The sequence below is a fragment of the Alosa sapidissima genome, chromosome 18 (genome assembly GCF_018492685.1).
Source record: "Alosa sapidissima isolate fAloSap1 chromosome 18, fAloSap1.pri, whole genome shotgun sequence".
In the NCBI taxonomy this organism is placed as follows: domain Eukaryota; kingdom Metazoa; phylum Chordata; class Actinopteri; order Clupeiformes; family Clupeidae; genus Alosa; species Alosa sapidissima.
This window is the reverse complement of record NC_055974.1, coordinates 11,233,329-11,252,362: the sequence shown is the minus strand read 5'-3', so window position 1 is coordinate 11,252,362 and position 19,034 is coordinate 11,233,329. Positions and strand designations below refer to the sequence as shown.

The following is a 19,034-nucleotide window of genomic DNA, read 5'->3' as shown; positions in this document are numbered from 1 at the left end:
TGGTGTCGTGAAGCCTTGCGCATGCGCATTTCTGCCGAAATGGATGCCCGACGAGTGCCCAAAAAGCGTTGTCAAATGGCCGCCGAGTGGAGGGACTTGCCTAAAAGGACTTTGGTACAACAAAACATTATTCCAACAAAAACACTTAACACATTTCACATCACTGACATTTCATGGTTTTATTTTACTATATTGTCTATGATCAAAATAGTCAGGGATCAAGTATTTCTATTTATTGCCAATCAAAACATTAGCACAGATCAAGAACTACAAATACATAGTTTCAACCATATCTTAAAATAGATACAGCTTTAGCCAACACTGTTATTTTGCTGCAGCAGATGAAGAAGGAAGATAAAAGATTCTGAATACTGGGTAACGACCGACAGAAATACATATACAGTGAGGTCAGAGTCCACAAAAAGAAGCTACCGTAACCTCTTAAGAAAGGGTACTCAAAGTCCTGGAAATAAATCCCTCGGGGATCCCAGAGATCTGGTCATTGGTCTGACCAAACAGTACATCCTAACTTGATTACGAATCATTTTGTAATTAATACCCTGAAAATATGTTGTTTTGTGCTGTGTGCTGTGCTGTGCTGTGTTGTGGTGTGTGTGTGTTAGTGTAAGTAGTGGGATGACAAGAATGACAAGTCACTATTAACCCTTAAAGGTGTAGGTTTTTGAACGTTCTAAGTTCCGCAACAATTGAAGGTTCTAAAATTCTATGTTGAATTCAATGAACCCAGATATTCTTTAGAACGTTCATTTATCAACATTCCCGTCACACCAGTGTGACGGTACTCCTTTAAGGGTTAAAGATAATATTATTTTTGTGAAGACATTTATGGAGATGAAGATAGACTTTGAGGTCCTCTGCAGCTGTGGTTGAAGTGTTTATGTGAGTCAGGGCACCCACAGGCCATATTTAAGTGAAATGATGATGGGCTCATCCTTCTTGTTTGACAACTAAACATCCATTATCCCCTTCCCTCCCTATTTTGCCTTCCCCACTTCCTTTGGGATCTAAATTCCCTGTCAGACTCTCTGTGGACCATAGTGAACTTCCTGAATTTCCTGATAATGAACCAGCACTGAGAAGAAAAGGCAGGAAGCTGGTTTTACATCCTGGTCCTACATGTGTGTTCTTCATACATGTCTTCTCATATTGTAACATTTTTTTGCCACAACCTTTAACTGATCATTCTTTTGTTATAATTCTGTAATTTTCCAGAGAATTTTTCTGTTTTGCTGAGAATTATTTTTTATTTTTTGCTTTTACATGAATCCCACCCAGTCTTAAACCAGAGGAGATAAGATTAATTACTTTAATTGAGCATATTCACGTAATTAATCAATGAATGAATCCAGAAAGAACATCAGGGATGCTCCGATCCCATCCATGATGTGTTAACACAATAACTAGGCAGATATGTGCAAATGTGCACAAAATGCAGCGTGAGAGAGAGGGAGAGAGATAGATTGTTAGATTGCTGGATAAGGGAAATCTACCTCAAAAGGACCAACGGATTCTATTTGGTAATGCTTGACGTCATCCTGACTAAGGACACTCAACTGCAAACTACACTAACGGACTACGCCCCAGTCCAGAGAAGTGCAGTGTGAATGGATCTGCATGTATCTGGGTTTATGTGTCTCTACCCCAGTTTGGCCGTTGCATATCTGAACAGGAACAAGATTAAATCTTGGCCAAAGAGTGTTTTCAAAGTGAAAGCCTAATGGCAAGCATGTCTGAACTGATAAAGAAAAGGACATTCTTCAGGCATCAGACGAGTCAGGTTCATTGAGGTGCCATGGCATATTAGTAGGCGGAACAGCTAGTCCTCCAGGAAACCAATAGCAGATCAGTCCTCACATATATTGCAGGTTGTGTCAAAGAAGGGGAAATCCCAGATTGAATAAAACAACAGGGATGTAATATGCTAAAAGCCTCCAAAAGAATCTCTACAACAATGCCTAATTCCAACTGTTGAGAAACATGACTGTTGCTTTATATTTCATCTAAGGTCACAGAACAATATGTTTTTTTTTCTGACACTGATGTTTGAAAAGGAACAACTTATTTTGTCATTATTATAGAAACAATGTCATGTTTGCTGCTTTGCTGGGGTGAATTGCTTCTATCCTTTCTTAATAAGAGTTTTACAAACACTTGTGCTTTTCAATATCAACTGTCTGACTTTCCACATAAATTCAGAAAAATGACCATATCAATGTGGGGGAGTGAACAAGCAAATGGTCAACAAGGAATGCATGTTGTGAGCCACAGTGGAATGTGGCCTTATCAGGGACTTTCGCCACCACTCCTTGTGATGGAGAAGGACAGGCTGAGAGAGACTGAGAGAATGCAGAACCCCCTAAAAACCCAGAGGTCGCATAATAAGGTCAGAGGTCATGAGAAGCACCCGTCGAGAGCCTCTGCCCCCAGGACATTTGAAACAGTCTGAAAACCATGGCCCAATAACATCATCTCAGAGGGTAATTTTTGAGGGGAGGAAGAGGGAGGTGGCTAAAACTTCCGGATGTCTAGAAACAGTACCCAACATGGGAACATAAGAAGATGTGTGACTTTTTTTTATTGTTTGCTTTGGTTGTTTCTAAAAGACACATTTCTAAAAATATTTTTGGATCCAGAATTGTTTATTGTTCAGGGGACTGCAACAGAATAGTCGATTGCAAGGTGGAGAAATCTTTCACCAGTAATGGAAAAATTCCACCCTGACACACACTCTCAAAAAAATACCTCTTTAAATTTTCACATTACTTGAATGTGATATCATGCTTACAAATATGGACAATGAAATAACAAAATTTAAGAGAACTTTTGACCAGTCAATCCCACTTTGTTAGTCTAAAACAACAGGTCCTTATTTGTTCTGTAAAGACAATCAAAGCTGTGCTATATTCTGATGATGAAACATCTGCTTCAATCTCTGTTTCAAGTCTTTAAGGTACACCAATTCCTTTATAGAGTGGTGGCAGACTTCACCTTTGAGGACAGAACTTGCCGGAACCGCCTCTTAAGCTCTTGCATGTTGGGAGACTTTGGCCTGGCCAGGTGAAGTCCGCCCTTCCTCTTCTCTCCATTGCCACCTCCCAGGGCACGGCTGACCTCCTGGCACAGGTGCAGAAATGCCGAATGGACACCCTCATGGTTCTCCCGCGCTGATGTCTCAAAGTATGTCCCACCCAGCTCAGTAGCAAGTGCCTCGCCCTCGTGAGCGGGTACCTGGCGGGCACGCAGTAAGTCACTCTTATTGCCCACCAGGATCACAGGGATGTTCCCACTGGGGTGGATGCGCCGCACGTGCTGGTACAGGGGCTGTATGGTGCGGTAGCTACTAAGGTCTGTGATGGAGAATGCTAAAACGTAGCCATCAGCCCAGTAGATTGATCGGTTGATCTGTTCCTGGCAGTACAGACCCTCAGCATCATCCTTTTCAGCAAATGTTTAAGAAAAAGAGATAGAGACAGAGAGAGAAAAGTTAATGTATGATGTATGTAATGTTATATTTATGATTCTTTTCTTTATTTTTCTTGGCACACAGAGGACATCATGATTCAAGACCAACATTGGTATCTGTATACAAGTTGAACAAAGAAATGGCATAGTCCTAAATGTTGACTCAACCAGAGAAGGGGCACAAAGTAGTAACTAACCATTAACAGAGACATTTTTCAGTTTCTGTTTCTGTTTCTGTTGAGCTGTATTCTCATTGGTTAAAGCACTGAATTGATACGACTTAAAGTTTAATGTTAGAATGGTGTGACTGCGATCCCTGAGGTTCATGCCTATTAATATCCTCCTAAGGCCTAGCGTCCTCATATGAGGACCTTACATTTTGGCTTTGCTGCACCTTCTACTTTATTTTTCATATAAAAAGATACATTACAATAGGCACAATAGGCACTGTTTAACATGAGCTTTCAAGAAAAATAGAAGCATAGGAGCAATTTCATCCATATCCTAGCCTATATGAAAACGGATAAATGTGGGCTATTACCTGGAGAGCGACACATGGAGTGTCTTGCACTTGAAGGGAGACCTGCTCTCCATCCAAGGTGATTTTTCGTGAATAGAGGGCTCCTGGGATAGAACTAGGAGTTAAAATCAGTTGAGACACCAAAACCTATCTTTGAAATGTATGCTATTAGTTAAATGAGTAAATGAGTGAAAGCAAAAGTGCAGAATTAAAATGGATTCAAAGTGAAATGTGTCTTACCCGTGTTTGCTTCATAATCTCCGATGAACCGTTTGGTAAGAAATCTTACAATTAAAGCTGCAGTTTAAAGAAAATGAAGTACTCCAGTAAGAACCTGCCAAACATGCACTTTCTTGCACAGCAACTGCCTAACAAAGATGCCATATTAAAACTATTGTCTAATGGTTTAAAAACACACCAGGCACACACACACACACACACAGAGAGAGAGAGAGAGAGAGAGAGAGAGAGATTCCAGACTTCCAGACGAATAGGCAGGACAACAGGCCTGTTTCTTGGAATGTGCAAATATCGCCCCCTGGCGAGACCGTTTACCCAGATGCACACATTTATTTTCTCCCATTTCTGCAATTATTGCTCAAAAAATGTACAAAAGATGTTAGCCTTTTTATTTGACCTATTTATTTTACAAAGTATACAGTGTAACTGTTCTACATGACTAACCTACATGCATTATCTCGAATGAGCACACGCATTATAGCCTAATAGGCTGAATGGCATATAGGCTAATGTAGCCTAATATGAAAATGACCCCGTGACTCAATGGTAAAGAGTGATTGAGAACGAACAAGGCCTAAAACAAAGACACCGATTACCCTGACATACGCTATGACATTTAATTAATATCTTCACCATGGATAGCCAATAATGAAATATCCAATCTACAAATCAGAAATTATCACGAAAAGTTACTTCTAAGTAGGCTAGGATATCCTACCTGTTTTCCCCACGTTACTTGCGCCGAGCACGACAATCTTGACGTTTTTGTTAGGATCAATGTCCAGAACGGGATACTCCGGTATGGGAACTAGCAGAAAGTTGCTAGAACCACTGCTCATTGTTCTGGGACTGTCGATAAGAAGGCGCATTTAGCATATGTAGACGTTTTCACCGCCGTATCTGAATTTCTCTTCCTCCAAACATTCCGTTAAGTTGATGAAATCTCGGAGGTCCTCTCTGTCGCACTCATCACAGTGTTCAGAAGACGAGCTGCAACGACCAACCTTTCAGAACTACCTACCACTAAACCCAGGCTACGCTTCCTTGGACACTCGCCTTAGTTCGGTCGCAGATAGGCTACAGTTCCTGCAGTAGGCTCCTTTTACATAATAGCCTTGGTCCCGGCAGAATTGTTGCAAAATCCTGCTAAATCAAGAAGACGCATCTTCCAACTTCGTTAGTCAGGGAGAGAAGCGCTCGAGATAGGATATGGGGGCGTGATATAGCAAGGGATACGTCTGACGACTCAATCTATCTCAGACTACACTGTGACAGTCCCAAGTTTAGGTACATCCGTTCAGGTTGCCTTGTGAGGTTTAGATAGCCTTTTTTACGCAGTCTGCATCATTTCAGAGTATTTTATGTTGTGTTTTATGCTTAAACTTGGGCTACAGAAATGGTCTTTCTTGAGTGAGTAACCTAATGCTATACGTTTCGTTTCAGTTTAACAGCTATTGTGCTACTTCTGCTTGATGCACGTCTGCTTAATGCATCAGCAATGAGAGAACGTTGTTTCCAAAACTATGCAGGCACTACATATGTCAAGTTAAGATATGTAGCGCGTGCACGAATACTCACGGAAATGGCCGAGTGCGAGGAGAAAACGGCCTATGGGAAACCGAACTAGCCAGCGATGTTGCATCAAGCTCAGCAGCGACACTCCCTCATTTCGTTTTCGATCTGGACGGGCGTAAGGTTTCCAAGGAACTTCAGCCATAGCGGCTGTCACTGTTTTAAATTGGGGTTCGGTCCAATATGGCGGAAGACGGATGGAAATACTGATGACAGTCCGAAAGATCGCCTCGATTTGTACGATGGCAAGTTGTGGTTTAATTTCTAAAGTGTTCTGCAGTTGCTAGCTTCCAAGCTAGCCAGTGTAATGTTGATTTAAGTGGCGTCCTGTCCACTGCGCCCATGGTAAAGTTATAGCAAGCTACCTGGACTAACATCTAAACAGAAAGATGCATGGCATTGTGTATAAAGTTTATTTTCCTATGCAACTTCAATTTGAAGTTGTTCTATTCTTAATGCTAATTGCCATACATTAGTGAGAGCAGTGCCTTTCCGACTGTAAATTAAGTTAAAGCAAAGTGTAAGACAACCAACCAGTGATATTAACTTTAGGCGGATGGAAATAAGCGAGCTGGCTAGTGGCTAGCTAACGCTAGCTAAGAGTACATAACATTACCTAAACATTCAACGTTAACTTACTGCATTCTTATACATCTGTCCTGGCTACAGGGAGTACACCTAAAATGTGCCTATATTAAATGCAGCAACACTATGCTAGCTAATACCAACATACTTGATTCAGTAAAGTTAGTCAGCGTTACCCATCAAAACTGTCCTGATTGTTGTGGTCACCTTTCAGCTTTATGTCACACCATCTTATAAGCAAACCCTAGCTGTTAGCTACCTATCACTAGCTTCCCACCCAGTAATGTTTACATGAATGTTAACACGACAGCGAACTGTTAAATTGTGTACAGCTTCGCTATACGTCACGGCAAACTTATGACGTTAATGTAGCATATAAAGTTGATTTTGTGGAAGGTTTCGTTAAACAAATAAGTGGATATTTTTAACACAAGGCTAGTCATTCAGCTAACGTTAGCCCGCTGGCTAGCCATAGCCAAGCCAGACACCCAAACGCTAGCCAGATGCCACTGCGCGAGTTAGAACTACCTGGCTACTGGTAGTGATGTTATTTTAACGCGAGCTCCTGTTATACCCAGCTAACATTAGAGGTTGGTTTAAGTGTAAGGAAACGGATGGGAAGATTTTTTAAAGTCAAACATGTTTATAAAATAAATATGCCTAAATACTTCCTCATTCACATCACTTTCGCGTGTGTGACCCAGCTAGTTTGCTAATGTGTACATTTTGACGCTGTGTAACATGACCTCAAACTCAGATTTGTTTCAGCTGCATCTGGTCTTACATTACGTTTAATCTTAGGGTGTATGTAACAGAGAGGAATTTATAGTTTAGAATCAGTGTTTCGTGACGTCGGCTAGCTATGCATAGCCTACCAATCATAAGTTACAGACACGCAGCAAGCTATCATAGTTTTTTAAGGTCACAAAACATTTGGTCTGTTGTCACTACGTGAAGTGTAAACAAGTTATTGACACTTGGTGGCCATCACTCTTGCCTGTGTATTTACATCTAAGATTACGGAGTATGTTATGGCTTGATTGAAAGCCAGTTATGACTACATCCCCACCTCAGACATTTCCCCAGTAGACTTAACTCCCTTTTCATTTCCCTGGGCCATCAAACAGTCGATGGAAACATTCTAGGGCTCTACCATTCATTCATGGGCACACACTCACTTCAACAACACCGCCTTCCCTAGGTTGGGCGGCCTTTCGAACCGGGTTCAGAAGTTCGGATCCCTCACCTGTCAGTGGTTACGTGCTTATAGGCCTATCGATTGCAAAGGGTAGGGCCACTTCACAATGAAAGCATGATGATTGCATCTTAGTAGGATGGCAGTTGCCAAGTATTGGTTGTTGCCGGAGTTTTGTTGGTGTTTTTTTAAGGCTTGTTTCTCAGACAGAGTTGCTTATTTGGGCTTGCTCCCCATCTCCTGTTTCTCATAACTATGTCAGTAATATAGCAGTTTATACTGCTGTCTGTCTACAACCCATCCCCACTGCCAATTTACTTCTCCAGACAAATGAAAACGAATCAGAATCATGCAATTGATTGTCAGTGATGGATTCTTTTTAGTTATCTAACTATTCAAATGTAGTGTTCAGATATTTCTAAGTGTGAAAGATGGGATAGGTCCTTATTCTGTTCTTTAGCAGTAGTATGTAACACTGTGATGCCAGTGGTACACCTTTTATATGATTCATTTATCACTGCTTATTTGGTTTTAAAGGATCATTTTAACGAATAGGGTAAAGGAATTCGAAGATTACCTAGGCCAAGGTTATTAAAAATTGACATTGATGTCTGTTTCCCATAGGGCGCCAATGCCTCTGCTTTGGAGAAGGAGATTGGACCGGAACAGTTTCCCGTAAATGAACACTACTTTGGGCTGGTCAATGTAAGTCTGTCTAAGTCTAAGTCTATGGTACTTTGCTATACTTGACTTCACTTTATATCTCTCTCCATAGCAATAACTCCATAGCAATAAAATCAGAATTTAATGGCTGTGCTCCTGCTTGAACTGAGGTGGATTGATAATAAATTGGCTCAATGTCCTTGTGTGTGATTGTAGTTTGGAAATAAAATATATTCTCCATTTGGCAGTATTTGTTCTTTTGGCTCCAGTTTTTCCATTTCTGTTAATTATGCCTTTTTATATTTAAATATTTAATTTAATCATGCCTTTTTATATTTAAATATTTAATTTAATTTGGTACTCTTTTTTTGGAAATTGCTTTCACAATTCACACTGTTTGAGCAGGTCTTGAGAAGTAGTCATGATACAACGAATGGTATTGATGTCTTTTCCCCCCTTTATTTCCACCTCTTGTTTTCTCTATTTACATGAATTTGCTTTTTCCCAACAGTTTGGGAACACCTGCTACTGTAATTCAGTACTGCAGGCCTTATACTTCTGCCGGCCGTTTCGGGAGAAAGTCTTGGCCTACAAGGTCCAGCCACGCAAGAAGGAAAGCCTGCTTACTTGCTTAGCTGACCTCTTCAACAGTATTGCCACCCAGAAGAAGAAGGTTGGTGTCATCCCACCTAAGAAGTTCATCTCAAGGCTGAGGAAGGAAAACGGTGAGCAGAACCAGATGTTTTGCACTTGACAGAGGAGAGAACGTTCGTAGGGAACAGTAGCAACTAATTAGTTAAATTGCTCCTGAGGTTTATGTGTAGCATATATCACAGTATTTTCTATTTCTAAGTCGTACATTTCAGTACAGACTAGATAGGGTCATTGATTTAACAAATGCCCCCCCCCCCCCCCTCTATGTCTCTATTTCGTTCATCTAGAGCTTTTTGACAACTACATGCAGCAGGATGCTCATGAGTTTCTCAACTACCTGCTCAATACCATTGCTGACCTACTGCAGGAGGAGAAAAGCCAAGAACGGCAGCAGAATGGTAAAGTGGTGCAAAATGGAGGAGGAGGAGGAGGAGGAGGAGGAGGAGGAGGGAGCAGTAACACGGGTGAAGGTGAAACGGAGGAGAAGACCCAGTCGACCTGGGTCCACGATATCTTCCAGGGCACACTGACCAATGAGACGCGCTGCCTCAACTGTGAAGCAGTAAGTATACAGCAGCAGGTGCGGCTCCTGAAGCTGCTACTCTTTTAATATGTGTCAGGTTCCACTATTGTAGCGCTTGCCCAGCACCAGCTTTTGTAGATTTCCAAAAAGATTAAGAGATCCTTTTCTTCCTTCCCCAGGTGAGCAGTAAGGATGAGGACTTTCTCGACCTGTCGGTAGATGTTGAGCAGAATACGTCCATCACCCACTGTCTCAGGTGAGATGGGAGATCAGACTCTCTCCACACATAATAGACTTTTGGTATGATGTTCTCAATAAATGGGGACACATGATATCAACTAAAGTTAGCGCGCTACCCAGCTAGCCCCAGCCTGTCCTGTCTCATAATACTACTACTGTATGTACTTCAGTAGGGGCTAGCAGGAGCAAAAGCAGTAAGGCAAAGCAAGTCATGTACATAGACCAACACTGTCAGGAGTGGTGTTTTTTCATCACTGAATTGCACATTTAGCTCACTAGCTGACAGCGAGCCAGACTTGCATATTGCTAGTTTAACCTTTCAGCTGGTACCATCACACCGGTGTGACAGGAATGTTGGAAATCGAACGTTCTAAAGAATATCTGGGTTTATTGAATTCAACATTGAATTTTTGAACCTTACATTGTTGCAGAACAGAATCTTCTGTTAGAATGTTAAAAACTCCCCTGCTGAAGGGTTAAAAGAAGAAATGGGGAATAGCGGTTTGAATTTCCTAGCACAAGAATGTTTAGCAATGACAACTCCGCACCAAAACTTCTCTCTGTCAGAAATGACCATTTTTTTATTTTATTTTTTATTCAGGGGCTTCAGCAACACTGAGACCTTATGTAGTGAGTACAAGTACTACTGTGAGCAGTGTCGGAGTAAACAGGAGGCACAGAAAAGGTAAGCTACGCTTTGTATTGGAGAGTCAGCCTGGATGCAGTCTATTCTTTTTTTTGTGATCAACTTTTTATTAGCACCAAATAAGAGTCTGAAACATGCATGACCGTTGCTATCAAATGGTGTAGAAAAAACTGAACTCATCCCACAGAACATGCAATCCTTCCCCCACCTCTTGCGGTGATGCATTCTATCCTAAAGATTTATTGATGGAGCCAGTTTAAAGCTAGATCATGTATTGCTTGATCAGCAGAAATGTTAATATGACTGCTGTTGACAGTTTAATGCAGTGATGTCCTTTTGTGTCCCTGTCTCTTCAATAACAATCCCTTATGGTTATGGTTATGGTTATAGGATTTGGCAGATGCTTTTGTTCTGGTTAGATTAGAGAGCATGGAGTTGCTGTTATGGCTCCCTTTGGAGATTTTTCTGCTACATCAAAAAATACCACACAAACTTTTATTACGGTCTAAAACCCATCAGAGGAGTTTTGCACAGTTCAATACACAGTGCACTGGCAACCACAAAACCACAAGCACTGGCAACCACAAAAAAACCTAACTAAAGGTTAATGTTTAGGTCAGGGTAAAGATTAATAGTAGACAGGGAAAGTGTGACAAAAATGTACAACACAACTGGCTGAACATTATTCAGTGTGGATGCTTAGTAACTGCTACTAAACAGTTTTAAACTTGATTTAGTCCAGTCTGAAAACAATAAAGAACTGAAACCTTTTCAGTTAGACAAATCTGATAACTGAGCTTATTAAACATCCTGATACAATCTCCCGGTCATGACCTCTGTTCTTACATTTCAACTGAGGAGGTACATTTTGAATATATGTATATATTATGAATATATATATATATATATATATATATATATATATATATATATAGATCACAGTCCTCGTAGGGTTGGAGTGGACAAATGACACGAAAGCTGTGTTTAAATGTGCTCAGGCAATTGAGGAAATCTACGGCCTGACCGCAGATATTTCCAGAAAACTCTGAGTCAGGATACAGTACATCCTCCTCGACTAGTACATTCTGCATTTGTCTTACTTCCTTACTTTACCACATGATCTGCTCTGTCTTGCTCGCCTGTGTTGGCTCACAGGATGCGTGTAAAGAAGCTGCCCATGATCTTGGCCCTGCACCTGAAGCGCTTTAAATACATGGATCAGCTGCACCGCTACACCAAGCTGTCCTACCGCGTGGTCTTCCCCCTGGAGCTGCGGCTCTTTAACACCTCCGGAGATGCCACCAATCCTGACCGAATGTACGACCTGGTGGCTGTGGTGGTGCATTGTGGCAGGTAGGTTTGGATCAGGTCGTCCGTCTTCGTTTGACAGAAATCTTACCCGTTCGCTTTTCTGGAGTAAATGTGGTGGAGTATCTCTCTGCCAGTTAAACTTTTGAAAACATACCGGTAATATGTATCCCCTTTGTTTTAGATTAAGGCTATTGGGTTAACATGCCAAAAATGAATGAAATTCATGAAATTAAATGAAAGAATTTTCTTTCCATGCAAAATGCCCTGAAGCTCATGTGGAATGGAACGAGCCGGTACAGAATGTTCATGAAATCAATGTTCTCCCCCCCTGCAGTGGTCCAAACCGTGGTCATTACATTACCATTGTGAAGAGCCATGGCTTCTGGCTGCTATTTGATGATGATATAGTAGAGGTAAGAGTGGTGGGATTCAGTTATTTGTGTATTAGACCGTGAAGGAGACTTTGGGTTAAACTGTGATGAAATGTTATTGTATCTCCCGAAGCTAAAACCTGTAATCAGGAGTGCGTTGTCTTTAATGTCCAGCATCCCAGGGTCTTTGTGAGGCTATGATTTTAATCTGAAAGTACTTTGCGACCAAAAATGATGAGTAACAATCAAGAGTGTGAGTCTGATAACAGAGAGTTATGATGGTATAGTCTAAACTGATCTGAAATCTCACCCAGTGGGGGGACTGACAGAGTGATGGTATCTTTGCTGATAGTTTGGGCCTCTCAAAAAAACCTGCATGTTGCGTTCATAAATACCATTGGAAGTTATGGTCCACATCTCTCCAGACTTAAATGAAGATGAGGAGAAAGGTGCGCAGCAGCAGTAGTACAGCGTCAGTAGAGGGAAGATTATTTTTGCTTTTTTTGGGAAGCAGGGTTGACTACATGAGCGTGACCGAGAAAGAGAATGTAAGATGACAAGAAAGGTGGTTGGGAGACAGAAAAATCATGGCAGTAAACTAGACGTGCCTGCTAAAGAAAAGCACCAGTGGATGATCTCCTGCGTGGCATAAAATAAAAAAAAGATTTTGTTGATGTCGGGTGTTTGCTGCAGAAGTGAAACTGACAAAATGACAAACAGTGAAACTAGCGTCTCTCAGACTCTTTCTGTCTCCACTTTCAGAAAATCGATGCTCAGGCAATTGAGGAATTCTACGGCCTGACCTCAGATATTTCCAAGAACTCCGAGTCTGGATACATCCTCTTCTACCAGTCCAGAGACTGAAACAGCGGACTGCTGAGGCAAAAAGGGACCGTACTACTTCAGAGGAAAAAGTCGGGCTCCTCCGCAGAAAAAAAAAAAGGCCCTTGTTAATCACCCAGGTGTTTGAGCAGGGGGGGGGGGAGCTGTCTGGGGGCTGACCGATCCTCAGACAGAAGCAGACGCCAGAGCAAAGAGGATGGGATACTGCTACACCTCCGATCCCCCCGCCCCCAGTTTCAGCTAGACGGAAAAGGAGGTGCCCGCCTCCCACCTCCGGCAACTGCTACGACCTCACCTCACACCTCACCTCACCACACCCACATACCACACACCAATTCCACCTCCCAGCTTTTTGCACCCTCCAAATGTTTTTTTTTTTTTTTTTTTTTAATTATTATTATTTTAGTTTGGGTTTCTTGCTTTGACCCTAGAGGGCTTCCATACCTCTTTTAAGTCACTGTGCTGAACCGCAAAGGACAGCAGAAGGAGCGACCCGAGAGGAGAACGAACCTTTGTTTTTTGTGAATGCGTTTGTATGCGAGAGTATGAGCGTGAGAGTGGCGTGGTAGGGAGGAATGCTTACTGGCCGGGCATGGTGCCATGTTTAGTTGCACACAGAATAGTCTGAGGTGCCAGGGGTCTCAGCTATTGGTGTAGGTGTGTTTGTGTGCACGTGCAACACTAAACCCTATGAAAACAGCTTATTTATTATTAATAATTTGTATCAATGTGTCATATGTTTGAGCCACATTTCTAAATTTATTTCCCAAGGGGTGTTTTTAATGCAATTCTACCATGGTATATATAATAATATATTATAATCGGCTTCCTAACTTTCTGCACTGCAAATTAATCTGGGGTGATAAAGCGTTTTTTGCTTACACAAGAGAAGGATGATAGATGATGTTTCATTTCCCTCCCTAATTTTTTTTTTTTTTTTTAATCATAAATACAATCACAGAGCGTGTGTGTGTGCTTGTGTGCGTGCGTGTGGAGTGAGTGAGGGTGATGGGGAACTATTGTGATGGTTGTGGTGTTAGATGACTCTTCCAAAAGAGTAGTGGCCTACATATGGGATGTTTCCCCTCTTTTTTATGTTTAAAATGACGTGGGTGGGGGTGGGTGGGCAAGGGGGGCTTAATTTAACTGCTGCTCTTACACCATTTTTGTTCAGGCTGTACTGTAAACATATTTTGGTTTGTCATTGGCGGAGGAGGTTACGTTAAGCGTTTGTGTGTAAGTGCATGATCACGTCAAAAGCTTCACCTCTGGAGACCTGAGGTTGCTGTCTTCAGCGCAGTTTGACGCTTGATGCTGCTGAAACACTCCCCTGTAGATCTCAGTGCTAAACCAGTATTCTCTCCGCACACCCACCTCCCCAATAATGGCCAAGAATACTGCCTCAGTATTAAGTATTGAATGTAAAATATTTTGCTAACCTAGAGTGAATGGAGTGGATCTAAGGTGCATTTTGTACACTCATCTAATGTCAACAGTGCTTTGCAGCGATTTTCTTGCAAAGTGCATAAATGTAGAAAAAAACGTCTGTCTTCAAATTCCCACTGTTAATCCTACCAATGAATGCACACAATTCCAGCCACAGTAGCGGCTACTGTTGTTTTTACAGAAAAAAAGAATGTATGGATGAGCGATAGTGGTGAGTTCAGTGATAAGTTATTATAGATGATTTGAGACATTTGAGAGTGTTGAGCAATTTAGCCTGATAACTACCGCTTAGCCATGCCCACATGCTGCCAGCTCTTCCTACACAATGTGCTTGGTAACTTTGTAAATGTGCTTTGACCTAGCAGAAGGACTGAGGCGGAGTAATATGGTCATGGCTGGCTTTGGGTTTTGTCCGTTGTGATCACTCAACTACGGAAGGTCATGCAAGATTTTGGGCTGTTGGGATTTTTATCTGTCTAAACATCTCTTGGTGTCTAGCTCCAGGTTTTTTTTCTTTTTCTTTTTTCAGTATAAAACGAAATCCTGAACTTGACCTCTGTGCAGAGGTTTCCAAGCCAACGCTCTTGCCCTGAGCTTTCTTGTGAGTTATCCCCCCAGGTGAATGATTATGTCTGGTATGAGTGAATCCATGCCAAAGAGAATCACCCTCAGTAGCAAACACTGGCAACGTTTGGTCACAGCAACATAGAGCCAGACTCACTTGTACTTCTTGTCAACACACCAATGTCCTCAACATGTTTTAGGTTAGCTAGAAGCTGACTAACAAGCAAGTTGCTATTGTGACATAAATTCCTTAACCAAACTGCGTGATCAATACACTGGCTTTTATGTTAAAATCATCTAACCTTTTCATTTTGTGTAGGTTTTCATTTTACTTTGCAGAATTCACTTTTATTGGGCAGGGTTCAAAGACTATACTAGGCTGCTGACTATGCTATTAGTCTTTAAATTAATTTGTTTTAAAAAACAAACAAAAATTAAGTTCACAGCTTGAGACTTACATAACTGGATTTAACAAGCAAGGAAATGTTTTTGTTTTAAATATTATTAACATAGATGTTCACCTTTATGATATGCATATATTTTTTACTAATTTGTCTATTACCCTGATGTAGGTCACATACTTTTTATAGGGAGAACAATGGTGATGTAACATGCAAACCTTTCCATGAAAATATATTGATTAAGAATAGCTTGATTTGATGTGGTTTATTGCTTGAGCAGTTATGAAATAAAAAAAAGTTAATACATGATAAACAAGTAATAGTCAGACAGACAGTTATGCACTGTCGGAAGTGGAGTATGGGGAGAGACCGTTTCACACGCTGTGTCTGTTCCTTCCTATTATAGAAATTGTGAAATAACCAATTCAAGACCTGACTTATTTAAAAGTGCACTTTTGAGTAAGCTGTACTACTTGGAAATGTCTAATTTTGGCTACTTGCTACATTTCCATCCATTTTTTGTTCCATGTTTTGCATTTTACTTCTTTTTTTTTTTTTTTTTTTGGTTGGTTGGTTGGGAAAAGGATGATGTGGTTGAGGACAGGATGCTCTCCTGCCACCTAATAAATCAATACCACAAGCAAGTTTGGAATGGATTTGGATTTGTTCCTACCTACTACCTACTACAAGTGCAGCTTCTTTGATCTCTTAATTCCTGGGATATGCTTGTCTTTCCGAACATGTGCAAGATGTCAACACACATTTTTACTTTTCCTGTAAATGTCAACACATTTAGCATACAAATATTCACTTGTAGGTTACTGTGTATCCCACAAGTTATGTTTTTTTAACACATAAAAAAGTATTTCCAAAAAGAATTTACATTTCAGCATAGGTTCTGCTTATATTATATCAGTGTACATAGTTACATATATACAAAAGTGTGTACATTTTTTTTATCATAATCAGAGATCCAGACACACAATATCTCCATTGAGCATCGAAACATAAAAATGAAAAACACCACATTGTACAGTATTTTGTGAAAGCAAATTATGTCTCTTATAAACACTACATTTAAGTTGGACAATCTCTCGTGGATAAACACCACCCCCTAGTGTACCTTAAATGTACTTTAAAGTTCCAGCAGCACCCACCAGGCTGTGCACCATGTTGTGACCTTTGAGACAAAAGGCAGAGAACTTGCCCCGAATCAGATATTTGGGGTCAAAGTTTTGCCCCTCTGTTTCCTTCCATTTTTCAAGTTCATGTGATGTTATCAGCTTTTCTCACATTGAGACTGGTCAGATGGGCTTTTCCAAGTCATGGCCATCTGCATCAAGAAACACACAGACAGGATTTCAGTGATCAACAATGAAACACCCACAAAAACACAATGCTGGAACTATTTAAGTAATTTATATTTAAATAAAAAAAATATAAAGCATTTCATTTATTTAAAAATAAGTAGAGATTACTTTTTCCCTTTTTTTTCTATGCAATTCTTTGCATGTCTATAAGTGTCAGCATGGACGCAAGGGATCACATGGTCCCGGCCTCAACCTGTCCATGGAGTTTGACGGACTTTGTAGTGCATTCGTTTAACCTTGTTGATAGCACTTATGGCAGCGGGCAACCAATGTGCCTGGAAGCAAATTAATGTGTCAAGCTATTTAGCAAGTTACAGCAGCAAACAAGTCTGGTTTGCAAGAGGAGTGAAGGGCTATGTAATGTAGACCAATGGCTAATGGATTTTTTTTTCTGCAGACCAGTTCCTTAATTAGCTGGGTGTATATTGTGCATCTTTGAGGCCTGCTCCAATGTTAACTGAATGCTACCAACAGAATATCAATGTGGTTGCTATTCACAATAACTTTTTATGATATTTTTAAAAGTAATGTGATTGATGTTGTTTTTGTTGGTATCTGTTCTCATTACAAAAATGTCTATCAGGTCATGATCCCCTCATTCCCCTGGAAGCCCAAAATGAGACATTAATTTGAAAACTTGTGAATGTCACGTTTAATACATGAACATGGTAACTCTCTTGCATTTGACTTCAGAACAATTACGTGTATGCCATGTCTATAGAGTGAAAATGATGCCAATAACGTTTGTGTGTGTGTATAAATCATAAATAAGAAAGCAAAGCTTTGTGAAGTGTTTACACTTACATGATATTAATACTTTGCACAACAAACAAATACAATTTACAAATATACATTCATGATTTGAGATTTAGAATTGATCTGAACTGAATTTAGAATTGTTGTATGCATGTATGCTTTTCCAGTTGTTGCACTGGTCACGCAACAGTATAAATTATGTTAAGTAGATAATACTTACTTAATACTATTTAGCATAATCAGTGAGCAGAAAATTGTTTCGTCTGAATGGAAAATAATTTTGACTGTGATGGCATCAGTTTCACACAATACACAGATGACCACATCTTTGAACACAGATGACCACATCTTAGATTCTAGATTCTAGGTTCTCATCTTAGAACATAGTGACTCTACAGCTGTCCCACGGAGACCCTGTTAGCCTTATATTCAACCTATAGTATGAAAACAATCTGCAAAATATTATAAATGCAGTAGAGAACAAGCAGGTCTTCAATGAATGCAAGTGTAAAGGTCCTCTTAACTGAACAGTTATATGTATAAACCATATGCAGTAATATGTGTGTGCTACAAATACATGATCCAAATATACACAACAGGATCTGCCCTATCAAAACCAAGGGCTAAAATTCTCTCATCGCACTTCCAAATGTGCCAATTTTTGAGCTTATCAGGATAAGAGGACAGGTTTAGCACCTTTTCATTCATCCAAATATCCTAATATTTAGGGTTTGCTCGAACTGAACGACAGGTACATTAGAAACATTTTATCTGAAATCTGACCCAAATTTTGAAATATATTCTTTCAACAGTTTTTGTTCAGTAAAGTGGGAGCAGGAAAAAAGATGCTTCCTTACACTATAGCCGTTTTTGTTGGCACAAACTAGGCCACAGCAACATTCAGCCAACAACCACTTACAGTCACTCAGCGATATGCACACTAGGCCTACACATGGGTCTCATTCATGAAATACAAGCAGAGGAACAGATTGATTTGATAAAATGTGAAATGGGCGCTAACTACTAGTTTTCCGGTTCTCTGTGCTCAATGTCGTCAGAGCACAGGAAGTGGAGTGTAGCTGATGGTATCAGTGCTAACGAGAATAATCAGTTTGTATAACCCTCTCTACATAATTGACATTCATTAACACATGCATTCTGAGAATGCTGGTGTGGCAAGTTCTGTAGAGAGTTGTTCTCTAGAAGGATCAGTCAATCACAATTTTGTAGTAGGCCTATATTTTTAAAGTTTCATTAATGAGACCCAATAAGGTAGAACATCAAAAAGTGACAGGGATCAAACTTGGTATGATTACACTGCACTATGATATGACATACACACTGCCATATATAAAACATATATGTATGTGGTTAAGGAATGGAGGGAGGGGTGGGTTAAACACAAGTCCAGACACAGGGTGGTCAAGCTATGGCACCAATCTCCATTATGTCATACTAAAGTCTCCGAGCCGGACACCTTGCCCGTGAAAAAGTCCCAGAAGTTGGTGGGCTGTTTGCTCTCCTCTAACGAAGTCGTGCTGCTGGACGGCGTCTGGCCCGATTGCCGCACCCATATGCTGTTCTCCGCAGAGCTCTGGAGGAAAGAGCCACTGCACTCGAGTCCCAGGCTGAAGTGGAGGCCCTCTCCTGA

The 19,034-nt window shown here is 40.6% G+C and overlaps 3 protein-coding genes across 4 annotated transcripts in view; 1 reads left to right on the top strand and 2 right to left on the bottom strand.

Moving 5' to 3' along the window:
• Positions 1-218: 218 nt before the first annotated feature.
• Positions 219-5,679, bottom strand: rasl11a (RAS-like, family 11, member A). The gene is made up of 4 exons (XM_042069567.1): positions 4,962-5,679; positions 4,244-4,300; positions 4,025-4,107; positions 219-3,456 (listed from the first exon to the last, which is right to left on the bottom strand). Exons 1-4 carry the CDS (start codon positions 5,110-5,112, stop codon positions 2,986-2,988), a joined length of 762 nt encoding a protein of 253 aa, XP_041925501.1. The 5' UTR covers positions 5,113-5,679; the 3' UTR covers positions 219-2,985.
• A 171-nt stretch (positions 5,680-5,850) lies between these two features.
• Positions 5,851-15,901, top strand: usp12b (ubiquitin specific peptidase 12b). The gene is made up of 9 exons (XM_042069566.1): positions 5,851-6,060; positions 8,220-8,300; positions 8,770-8,983; positions 9,200-9,474; positions 9,615-9,691; positions 10,277-10,360; positions 11,477-11,674; positions 11,967-12,045; positions 12,766-15,901. The coding sequence occupies exons 1-9, from the start codon at positions 6,013-6,015 to the stop codon at positions 12,865-12,867; spliced, it is 1,158 nt and encodes a 385-aa protein (XP_041925500.1). The 5' UTR covers positions 5,851-6,012; the 3' UTR covers positions 12,868-15,901.
• Positions 15,824-19,034, bottom strand: part of arhgap36 (Rho GTPase activating protein 36) — a 33,484-nt gene continuing 30,273 nt past the window's right edge. For both annotated transcript variants that reach the window (XM_042069564.1, XM_042069565.1), the window contains exons 12-13: positions 16,736-19,034; positions 15,824-16,590 (exon numbers count right to left, since the gene is read on the bottom strand). The exon at positions 16,736-19,034 is cut by the window's right edge and continues 140 nt beyond it. In XM_042069564.1, the coding sequence (XP_041925498.1) occupies positions 18,834-19,034 (201 nt within the window). In that variant the 3' untranslated portion in view covers positions 15,824-16,590; positions 16,736-18,833. The remainder of the gene's footprint in view (positions 16,591-16,735) is intronic.

Coding starts and splice junctions, on each gene's coding strand:
- rasl11a (XM_042069567.1), bottom strand. CDS start 5,112: ATGCGCCTTCTTATCGACAGTCCCAGAACAATGAGCAGTGGTTCTAGC. Junction 4,108..4,243: donor AGATTATGAAGCAAACACGG/GTAAGACACATT, acceptor GTTCTATCCCAG/GAGCCCTCTATTCACGAAAA. Junction 3,457..4,024: donor CTCCATGTGTCGCTCTCCAG/GTAATAGCCCAC, acceptor TTTGCTGAAAAG/GATGATGCTGAGGGTCTGTA.
- usp12b (XM_042069566.1), top strand. CDS start 6,013: ATGGAAATACTGATGACAGTCCGAAAGATCGCCTCGATTTGTACGATG. Junction 6,061..8,219: donor TCGCCTCGATTTGTACGATG/GCAAGTTGTGGT, acceptor TGTTTCCCATAG/GGCGCCAATGCCTCTGCTTT. Junction 11,675..11,966: donor GTGGTGGTGCATTGTGGCAG/GTAGGTTTGGAT, acceptor CCCCCCCTGCAG/TGGTCCAAACCGTGGTCATT.